At 40.2% G+C, this 11,781-nt stretch overlaps 1 protein-coding gene across 8 annotated transcripts in view; it reads right to left on the bottom strand.

Moving 5' to 3' along the window:
* Positions 1–1,379: 1,379 nt before the first annotated feature.
* LOC102932224 (cystathionine beta-synthase) overlaps positions 1,380–11,781 on the bottom strand; it is a 49,381-nt gene continuing 38,979 nt past the window's right edge. For 4 of the 8 annotated variants that reach the window (XM_037903166.2, XM_037903173.2, XM_043538123.1 and 1 more), the window contains 4 exons: positions 10,676–10,784; positions 9,709–9,738; positions 6,313–6,397; positions 1,380–4,938 (listed from right to left, as the gene is read on the bottom strand). In XM_037903166.2, coding sequence (XP_037759094.1) covers positions 4,829–4,938; positions 6,313–6,397; positions 9,709–9,738; positions 10,676–10,784 — 334 coding nt within the window. In that variant the 3' untranslated portion in view covers positions 1,380–4,828. Of the gene's footprint in view, positions 4,939–6,312; positions 6,398–9,708; positions 9,739–9,762; positions 10,258–10,675; positions 10,785–11,781 lie in introns of those variants that run through there. The other 4 variants (XM_037903179.2, XM_043538128.1, XM_043538126.1 and 1 more) reach the window with 3 other exon arrangements.

Genomic DNA, 11,781 nt, shown 5'->3' with positions numbered 1-11,781 from the left:
CAGACAGCTTTAGCCTATGGCTAAGACTGCCCTGCTCCCCCATGCCCCGTTAGCCATTGTTCTCTGCTGTGGCCACCACCAGCCCTCCATCATTGCCATAGTGGGTTTGCAAGCAACACCTGTCTACTAGATATTGGACTGAAATGATCAGAATTCATTTTCTATATGCTACCAAACATATTTGATAGAAGTTATTTGCAATCACTACCTAGGTGGGCTATATTTCAACCAGTAATCTAGGAGGTATTCAGGGTGCCTTCGTGTTGTATTACCCATCCACTGAGCAATCCAGGACCGCCTGTCCAAGAATGACTTTTAGACTGGGTCACTGATCAACGCCTCAAAAGACGAACTTAAAAAAACATTAAGTCACAAAACGTTAGAGCAGATGTTGCACTCTGACTTCAATTATAAGTGTACTACAGTCACTCCTTTCTTGCAAAATTCTCCCATTGGGCTGAAACATTCCAAAAAGAAAAAGAAAGGGGAAAAAAATAGGACACAATCTAATCTTCTGATTGATACCAAAAATGGAGGTTTGGAAGAAAAAAAAAATCTGTCCAGCTATTATTGATGGGGGCTGGGGGGCATTCTAAATATAATTTCTCTGCTTTAAAAAAAATGAAAATCTTCATACACATAGGTCTAAAAGACTCGAGCTTGCAAACTTCACATGTAGCTAGTCTGCAATGAGGAGCTGTAGCTGTGCAAATTATAACTTAATTTTTTGCAAGGAGATTAAATGTTTACTTTAGTGCATGGCAAATAAACCATTTCTACTCCGGTTTAAGAGGAGCAATTAACTGAGACACTGTAACTATGCAACACACACAAACAAGTGGTTTCATAACAATGCAGATAGCATTTCCCCTCTCCCCTGGCAGCTTATTTTTTATTAAAAAAAGAAAGAAAATTAAAAACTAAAAGTTTTGTTAATGCATCATTAACATTATGAGTGTACTGTACAACCAAAAAAGACACCAAGTTCTCATAGCAATGCTAACTGATCCGTATTGTTCTTATTTATTCATGTATGCAAATATCAGTCCAATTAGTAATCAATACAGGCTTGCAATGTGGGGAAGTAAATGCTGCTGTAAACACCTTAGCATTTGCCTTTTGTGTGTGTAAGTTTTGCATCTTTACAGCTGCATGTGTTTTGTTATGAAACATAGGGCAGACAAAAACATGGCTCTCTGCCAGGATCCTCACATATCCCCAGCTCCTTCCAGAGAGATAAAAAGGGCAGATAAAGTTCAGTCAACCAATTGGAACTGGGTGGTGCCTTATGACTGATGAAAATTTCACACAACAGGTCTATAGTCAAAGGTACTTTCAACTTGGACTGCCAACAGCAAAATTAAAAATATACCCATCCATTTTAAGTCACTCAAGTAGCTTTTATTGAACTCTTTATAGTGTACATTGAACTTTTGTGCAATAAATACAGCACATTGTATTGAATATTTTCCCTTTAAAACATAAAAGACTTCCCTTAATCACTGTAGAGTAGCTTAAATGTTGACATTAAACAGTAAGAAAGAGCGCTGAATGAAGTCTGCAATGGCTAACGCCATTTAAAACAGTGTATTACTCGCTGCATGAAGCTCAGTATTGCAATCTACAGGTTAAGACAGCACCCAGTGGTGAACTCTGTGAAGATTACGTCTGTCCAACGGGAGCAATTAATTGAATTACATGGAATTCTGGAGAGATAAGGTGAGAGAGATAGTGTCTTTTATTGGACCAGAAGCTTTCAAGCTACAGGAAGATCTGTGTAGCTCAAAAGCTTGTCTCTATCAACAGAAGTTGGTCCAATACAAGATATTACTTCACCACCTTGTCTGTCTAATATCCTGGGACCAACACGGCTGCAATTACACTACATACAAGGAATTCTGGAGTTAGCCACAGAAATGGCATGAGTGGAAAAAAGGACTTTAAAGCTCTCTCTAAATCCTTATCTGACACATGAAGTTACTAGCAAACCTTGCAAAGATGAATTCCACAGATTTAGTTGAAAAATTGCCTTCATATAAGAAAACTCTAATGTTTTTACAGAGTCACTAGTAAACCAAAAGGGTTGAAATTTAAAGAGAAAGACATACAAATGCAATGCAACATTTCAACAAATATCCCTACGTAAAGTAGTTTTAAGTAAGGTAGCCAGCATCCGTTTACAAAAATCTAGATAATATGGAGGGTGCATACACACACACCCAAATACACACCAGTAAAAATAGTTCTATTCAAGCTTTGGGCATAAGACTTGAGTTTCTCTCTCACACACACACTTCTCTGCCAGCCTTATTTGGTCTTCACAGCACAGTAAATACAGAGATTTTTAGGCAAAGTTTGAGAACCGCTGCCATAGAATACACAGGGAGTTTTGAACAGACCGCTGCATTTGACTACTTTTTCTCCAAGTCATTTCAGGACTGGGACGATTCTGCCAGATGCAACGGTCTATTAGATTCCCTCCCAATGGTACTGTTCCATCGATAGTTAGAGAATTACTTAAATCAGTCCAGGACCAAGTGGAAGGGAGCATTTCTTTAATGCTATCTAAGCTGCTCACAGGCTCCAAGCAACAGGGAGAGTTTTTAAGTCTTTCAGACACTTTGTGTAACTTTGTTATAACAGTAACTTCAGGGGACTTCTGGTGTTGAGGTAATCATACCCTGGGTTGAACAAGCTTAGAGGCCAAAGGCAGAAGCCTTTAGTAGCCATGGACATGACATTAAAGAGTTAACATGAAGCAGCCTGAAATAGTTGTTATGATTAAATTTTTTAATATTCAACTTTTAAGAGTAAAGAGAAGCAGTTACAAAACAAAATAGAGACTGTCATGCTACAGAAGGTAAAGAAACCTCCAAAGCCAATCTTAACTCTCATCTCCCATTACACATTAATTTCTCTCCTCTCCAGGCCAACAAGGCTATTGTCCCCAGAATAACTAATACTTTTGTTGACAGTTTGTGTTCAAAACTAAATTGGGAGGCAGGGGCTGCAGATTTTCAAACTGCAAAGCAAATGTGACAGCATTTGTGGGGCTAAGAGACCTGCTGACCTGCAGAGATCAAAGGAAGGAGGGAAATGAAAATACAGATGGGTGGGGTTTTATATTATATATATTTATTATATATAATATAAAACCCCACCCATCTGTATTTTCATTATATACGTACACACACATATATATATATAAAAATCCCTCTTTTAGTTGATTGACAGCTGCAGTTTCTTTGGGAGTTTTTGTCTGGCTTTTTGTGTAAACTGTAGAATTTTTCTGCTACAGCTAAAGGGAATGAGAAGCCGAAACAGCAACTCTGTGCTGCAGAGAACTTTATTGTGGCAAATAACTTATCAGAGGAGGATCACAGCAGTCATAATAGAGATAGGAAGTAGATTTCCACCCCCCATAACTGTAGAGTTATCATGTAAACCACTGCAGAGTGGCTGAGAGCTGCTATTAGCCAGAGTACAAGGTTAGGGGGACTGAACAGTTTGAGAAAGGGCAACACTAAACTAATGCAAGTTAGATACAAATGAGAGACCAGAAGCCTCTGTAGCTAAAAGAAATCCATACAGTTACACCTAGCTAACTGCACAGCATCCCCTCCACTGTGATTGGCTCAGACAATGTCATTGCAGTGGGGCACTGGTAAGTTTGGCCACAGTGTATTCAGTACACTTGTTAAATGTTATGGGCCAAATTCTGCCCTCTCTCAGACATATGCAGCCCTATTGCCTGTAGTCCATTATATATGTCTAAGTAAGGGCAGGATTTTGTCGTAGTTGTGTTTATGTTTTGTTATACATCACAGAAGCTAGTGTTTCTTCCCTGCAGTAACATCTAGAATTCAGAAGCACTTGAGGAGCCAGGGGGCTGCTATGAAAGGATCTTACAGGGCCTCGCCTTGCTCCTGCCGGGAAAGAATGACTTTGTATAACCCAGGTATAGGCGTAAGAACTTCAGTTCAAGCTAGGTCAGTCTTAGATAAAAGTTTTCAGGGGAAAGGTCTGCCTTCTTGTCATGCATCAGACATGCCATAACCGCTAATAATTCGCTCTTTAAAGAGCTTGATCTGATTTTGATTTGTTGTTTACACATGTGCTTATTCAGCCAGGCAAAAATAAATTATATGAGCTGTGTCTTCACTAATAAAAAGGTGTGGCTTTTACAGTAAGGCCACTTGCGTGTGTTAGCTATCTCATTGCCATATTTCAGTCAAGACAAGGCAAGTGATAGCTCTGACTCAAAACAGCTGCTGGAGGTAAACTCTATAGCTGGAGTCCAGGATTTACCTCAACCCTGTTTCAAGTTAACAATCGCATTGTGAAAAGATACAGAAATGTTTTACTAGGTAAGGCATACCCATATTGTCACCAAATCCACAGTCTTTGACTTATTCTATGTTAATGAGCAACACACAGTCTCATAGGCAGTCTTCCTAGATTGCTCTCGCCTCAGCTTCCAACACAATGGCTTGGCTGTTCACTTTATTACCTTCAATTAAGTGTTAACAGTGTTTTAGACTTTAAATACAATCAGTGAGGTCTAACATTTGTTTTTTATATAAATGCTATCCAGGTCAACCAATTTCAGGAGGCTGAGAGCTAACAATCCTGAAAAGCTCTGCAACATTTAGATGTGCTGTTATATTACAGTAGTCGGGATGATTCCAGCTGTGTTTATTTTTAGAATGTTAAAAAAAACCATGAGACAGAACATTCTAGCGAAGGAAAAGAGAGAAAGAGAGACCTGATTCTTTCTAGAGATTGTAAAATGCCATGGAAGATGTTGCAAACAGAGTGGTCCTTGAACTTAGGTGGCCCTTCTTTCCCGCTCCCGTGCAGTCACAAAGTTAAGCAAGTCAATGGCTGTAACAATGCCAAACACCATCTGTCTCTTACTGGAGGAGCCGTCACTGTGATCTACAGAAAAACACAAGAAGATTTTTCCTACCTTTGCAAGGCTCAAACCAAACACACATACTCAATTTTTATCTACTGCTGCCTAAAACTAGAAGCCAACTATGACTCCAAAATACTAGAGGCCTGCAGGTCTGGTCAAGCCAACCTACCCAACCGACTGTACATTCAGATGGAGGGAGGTGAGCTGCCATTCTTATTGACAGCACTCTAGGAATTATTGAAATGAAAGCCTTTGCTAAATTTCCTCATAAGGTTGCAAAGGAAACTAAATAGTCATGGGAAGAGAGGGAAATTTATGTCATGGATTAAGAACTAGCTGAGAGATAAGAGTTTGGAATAAATTGTGTTTTCAACATGGAAGATATCAGCAATGTAGTGCCTCACATCGCTGTACTAGGAGACTTAATACTTCGCATTATTTGAATGATCTGGAAATGGGCTGAACAGTGAAGAGGCAACATTTGCAAAAGACAACTGTTTAGGTTAGTGAAGTCTACAGGGGCTTGAGAGTCACTTCAGAGGGATCTAACAAAGGAAACAAATGGGTAACACACTAACAGGTGAAATTCTGTATAGAAAAATGCAAGGTAATGCACAATGGAAAGAACAATTTGAATGACTTTGATGCTATGATGTGTTCTACAGTAACTTTAAGAACCCACAAAAAAAGCTAGAGGTCAATCAGAAAAACATTTTCTCAATGCAAAGCGGTGCATTGTCACAATGCTCGTAGATTCTTAGACTATAAAGCCAGAAGGGACCATTGTGATCATGTAGTCTAACCTTCTGAATAACACAGGCCACAGGACTTCCTTGAATTAATTCCTGTTTGAACTAGAGCAATGTTCTAGGAAAACATCCACTCTTGATTTAAGAATTTTCAGTGATATGAGTTCTACCACAACTCTTGGTAAGTTTGTCCAACAGTTAATTACCCTCCCTGTTATAATGTGCACTTTTTTCCTAGTCTGAATTTGTCTAGCTTCAACTTCCAACTACTGGAACTTGTTATACCTTTGTCTACTAGCTGGTAGAGCCCTCTTATCTAATTTCTGTTCCCCATGTGGATACTTACAGATTGTGATTAAGTCACCCCTTAACTTACTCTTTGTTAAGCTAAGCAGACTGAGCTTCTTGAGTCGCACCGTAAAGAATGTTTCTAATCATTTCATCATTCTCGTGATCCAATGTTAGTAATGATGTTATACAGGAATATCTACACGGGTAAGGTGATTGGGGCCTTTGGTTTACCCAACTTTTGCCACACAATATATAATGCCTCATACATAACAGCTCACGGTGTCATCTGGTACTGGTTTTTATTATACACACACACACTACACTACCTTTTACAAGGAGTGTTGTTATACTCACACTGAATCTGCTCATGTACAACTAGAGCAAAGTGGTCTATTTCCAGGATATGAGAAAGTTTCCCCAAGCTGTCTTTCAGATGAATCTAAAGAGAGAAAGTTACCAAACTTAAAAGCAAAGTGTCCTGTAATAACATAAAAGTTCAACAGCGCCCCCTGTCCATCCTAGAGACCGTTAAAATTATAAGAATTAGCACTTGTATAGCGTTGTTCATGTTTAAAGTGCTGTACAGTACAACTACTACTTAATGAATCCACATCCCACTGAGTTCTTGGGGTTTGTTAAATGCTGTGGTTTTTGGAAAAAAGCTGGACAAGAAAAAAAATCCAGGGGACGTAGCACCTGAAATTTTCATTTTCACACACACCCACACACACTAAAGACAGGAAAGATTTTTTTTTAAAAAAACTAAGAGGTAAAAATCAGTGCTCCATGTGTGTAATGAAACAATGTTGCTATGTAAACATAAGACTATACTCACCTGTACAACTCTGGAGGGAATGGAAGTGAGAGGGTGGGAAATCAGACTGTCAGTTGATTTGGAAAAAGGAGGTTTTGGGGAGGGTAGCAGCAAGAAAAGCCATTAAAAAAAAAAACAAACAAAAAAACCCAAACCCGAGCTAACATATTACTCGAGAGCAACAAACAAAGAACTCAGAATCAAGAATTCAATGAACCTGCTTAAACTATTGTTAGGCTTTTCTTTAGCAACACGGAACAATAAAGCACTAAAGACCAGATTTTTTTTAAAGGTATTCAGCCACCTAATTGCCAAGGGAGTTAAGTGCCTAATACATTTGAAAATTTGGCCCTACAGGCTAATCTCATTTGTTGGGTATTTAAAAGAAAGCAAAAAATAGCATTCCATGAACAATCATGTTTTGGTATTATCTATGTGCTCCCATCAATTTGAAAACAAATCTGGTATATTAGCTGGGTGATTTTCCAAAAAGTAATATGGGCTATCAGCTGTACCTTTTATAAGGAGGTAGGGTGACCAGACAGCAAGTATGAGAAATTGGGGTGTGAGTGTGTGTGTGTAATAGGAGTCCATATAAAGAAAAGCCCCAAATATCAGGACTGTCCCTATAAAATCGGGACATCTGGTCACCCTCTAAGGACACTTCTGTGAAGTTACCCCACAGATGAACTTGCCTTCTATAGAATACAGCAGGGGTCGACAACCTTTCAGAAGTGGTGTGCCGAGTCTTCATTTATTCACTCTCATTTAAGGTTTTGCGTGCCAGTAATACATTTTAATGTTTTTAGAAGGTCTCTCTCTACAAGTCTATATTATATAACTAAACTATTGTTGTATATAAAGTAAATAAGGTTTTTAAAATGTTTAAGAAGCTTAATTTAAAATTAAATTAAAATGCAGAGCCCCCCAGTGGGCAGGACCTGGGTAGTGTGAGTGCCACTGAAAATCAGCTCGTGTGCCATAAGTTGCCTACCCCTGGAGTACAGCCTTTATCCTGCAAGGAGCTCAGTGTGGGACTGAAACAGACTGAAATAGAAAATGCATCTCCCACTAAAAATTTTATTTCTCCCCTTCTCAGTTGGTACAGCAACAACTATCTCAATGTGGGAAATTTCTCAGGAATGAATGACCTGTTGGTATTAGTGACACAAGGCAATGCATAAGGATGCCAACTAATGTCTCAGACCAGTCATTATTTCGCAGGATACAGCTCCTGGGCCATGATAATTACAGATACCTTGTGACTTCCAATTAGTTAGGAAAGTTTTATTTACAGAAAAGATTAGCTTACAGCAAAATAAAAGCTTGTTCCAGTAAAGAGCCTCAGGTTAAAAAAATTGTTTACACACAAATCAGATAAGTGGTGTTGCTGCCAGATTTGTGCAAGCAAAAACGAGCCAGAGAACATACAAACCCTTGAGCACCCAGACTTACTCATGCAAAAAGCTTGGGTGCAAGAATAGAGGCTCATTTTCAAAATATATAAAAGGAAATTGTTGAGGTTTAACATCTCTCTTCTATTTCCTGTTCATATTCATTTATATACTTTGGGCTACTAGCAACTTGACGTTCTCCAAACACTTTACAGACACTCAGGAATTTAAGGTGGACACTATTCCCGTGAGGAAGGATTATTATTCCCCTATTTTACAAATGGGGAAAACGAATGCTCAGGAAAGGCTAAGCAACTTGCCCAAGGTCATACAGGAAGCTGGTTATTGCTCTGGTCTCTTCTCTCCATCACACTCCCTCCGCTGCCACCTTCACTCACGCTGCCCTCTGTGGTATATCCACCCCCTATAAAATTTTATTGCTCCTGCTAACATATGCTCCTGATATTCCCCCTCGGCCTACTTCTCTACTCCAAAGAATTTTAAAAAACTACAGAAAAACTAGCAACACGCAGCCAATCCCAATGATTGCTTTGATTGTCAAGTCTCACTTTCCCCACTGTGTCTGTTTTGGCCTTTTTAGTTTGGTAGCTCTTCAAGGCAGCTGTTTTTTCCTATACACCTGCATAATGTCCAGCATACTTTGGGATCTGCTGTTAATCCCAATAACACTCAGATTCCCTGACTCAAAGTCTTGTGCCTTTTTCACAAGGATGGCCCATCCTCTCTATTCGGTAATCTGAAGTACCTGTTTTTGAATAGGTTATTTTGTGACTCTAATGTTTCATGGCTTCAGGAGACTAAATGCATAGCTGGTCATTTTAAATCAAAAGAGTAATTCTTCTTCAAATCTAAGGTGACCAGTTGGTAAGAAAATTATTGTGACTCCCATACATGAGAGAAGTTTCCTTATTTTCACTTTGCCTTCCAGTCACACCAAACATATCCATTTTATTTGAAGTGTGCCTTAAAGCTCTCTTCCTTCAAACAATACTTTACACCATCTTTGGGACAATGAGGACTCTTAAGTTTTTCCCCATTTCACTGACACAGATTCCAAATTAGTTGTAAAATTAAATAAAAATTTTTAATTCCAAATTAAAAAAAAAGCAAACATCTAGAATTCTTTTGTTTTTTTTTTATATACTTAGACTGTAAGCTCCTTGGGGCAGGGACTATTTTTATTCTGGGTCTGTAGAGCACCTAGCACAATGGGGTCCTGGTTCACAACTAGGGCTCTTGGGTACTACAGTAACACAATTAATAATAGCAATTCAGATTTTTTTTTATTTTTTTTTTAAACAGAGAACTGTATTTGTGCCAGCATACTAGCAGTGGCAGATACCAGGGGAGGGAGCTGGGGAAAGAGGGATGTTCAATCAGCGTATTTCAGGAGAAAATGGGAGGAGAGGCACAAAGAACTGACTATTACAGATACAACAATGAATACACCATACAGGCACGAGCAACATAGGGACCAGCAAAGCGAGGGATGACAGGAACGAAAATAGTTATGTTACACACCAGAGTTTCACCTGATGTTTGATTTGATGTCTAGGGAGAAAAAAAATATTTTTCTTTCATTTTGTCTGTAAAGCACTGGCACTCCTCCTTTTCCCAAGCTATAAAACAAGCAGCCAGTAGATTATACATAAGAACGTAATAATTAGATATAGCTGAATACAATTCCTTCTCCAGAATTTTAAATATTAATAGTTAAGATCCATTATGGATCTAATTATTTACTACTATATCTAATATTGAATCTAAAGCCTGAAAAAAGCTATGTCACAAAACATAATATCCTACTATTTATTTTGAGCGTCATAAGCTCCCCAATTAATGATATCACCTATCTCTTGTAGTGCTTATCATCAGTAGATCTCCAAGTGCTTTACACCGGAGCTCAGTACCATTATCCCCATTTACTGTACGATAAATATGGCACATCGACTGCCAGGTAGACTTGCCTGGCATAATGCTTTATGCACTTTGATGGCAGTCAGAACTAATCAGCCACCAGCTTGTGACAATTCCAGTCTTTGTTGCAAAGCGAGCACTTGCTGGTTTCAACTGCCATTGGAATTTACACAAAAGAGCTGTTTGAAGTTCAATGATTTCTTCCCATGGAGGCTCACACCACTCAGTTTTACATTCAGATTTGGGGGGGGGGGGGGGGGGGGGGGAGGGGGAGGGGGGGATGAAAAGAAATCCCAATGACAAGAAAAAAGTCCCCATCAAACCCACCACGGTTCAATGGTCTGATGCAGCACCATAAACCAACTCAAGTCTGGGAGCCTTTCAATGACCCCAGGCTGAGTTTAGAGTCTAAAATGAGATCCAAACCCAGGTCTGCATGCATAGTGGCACATTCTCAAACAGAAGATTCTGTATGGCCCTGCTTCAAATCTTACTCTAGCTGATGCCACTGTAATGCTCAAATACCTACAACAATACTTTAACAATAAAGTAGGTGACAGAGCAGGTTTACCTGTCTGAATTGCTTGTAGATTACTTTGCCGACATGATCTGATGGCTGAACTTTCCCAGCAAGTAACGAAGAAAGCATGTTCCCAAGGGTAACCATTCCCAAAATCACACTGAAAAGAGGAGGCATGGTCAAACAATGGCAGACACTCAGGGTTTTCTAGAGACAAGTGAACCGCACGCTCAGCAGGCTTTCCTCAGAGGGATGGCCAAAAGTCAGTTTAACTGGCTTAATGGTGTAGATCACCATTTTCAGAGGTGTTCTCAGATTCTGAGGGTGTCTACAGAGCAAAGAAAAACCAACAGCTCTGAGGCTCAGAGCCTGGATCAATTGACTCACGCTTGCGGGGCTAGGAATAGCCATGCAGATGTTCCTGCTGGGGCTACAGCCCAGGTTCCGAAACCCTGTCCCCCACGCCGCAGGGAGGCGGACAATGCAGCTCTCCCTCATCTCCGCACCCTCACTGCAGACAGAGTCACCAAGGGCGTGCCTCCATTGTGAGTGGCAGCCCGCTCCAAGCCCACCTCGACAGACGCAGGCTTGTGCGTCTGCAGTAATAAATAGCTGTGTAGACAGCGCAGCTTGGGCTCGGAGGCTCAGGGAAGAGGGTGGGCGTCAGAGCCTAAGCTCCAGGGTCTACACAGCTATTTTCAGTGTGGTAGCACAAGCCCTAGTCTGTTGACCTGAGCTGGGAGGCTTGCTGCTGTGTCGATATCCCCCAAGTGAACTCTGCTCTGCAAGGAGACTCAAAACTTGGGTGATCAGACATGCCGGTTTTCTGGGAAAGTCCTGGGTTTGGGTGTGAATGTCCTGGCTGGATTACACTTAAAATGGGAGTCTTCCCTACTTTTGCTGTAATTAGCCATTTTACTGACCTCCCTCCTACCTGGCTGTGCTCAGCTCCCAGAGCCAAAATGAAAGTGGGGCTAATAGTTTTGGGTCCTTCCCACTGAACTGTGGTGTGTGCTGGCACACACTATATTCAGGGGGATTCCAAATGACAAGGCTGATGGACACCGTAGCAATGACTCAGAGCTCCTAGCTAGTAACAGAAGGTTTGGGTGAACTCGTGGTTTCCTCTACTGTCTATCTAATCACTCAGTTGTCTG

Source organism: Chelonia mydas, chromosome 1, assembly GCF_015237465.2.
Source record: "Chelonia mydas isolate rCheMyd1 chromosome 1, rCheMyd1.pri.v2, whole genome shotgun sequence".
Classification (NCBI taxonomy): domain Eukaryota; kingdom Metazoa; phylum Chordata; order Testudines; family Cheloniidae; genus Chelonia; species Chelonia mydas.
This window is presented reverse-complemented; position numbering and strand designations above follow the sequence as displayed.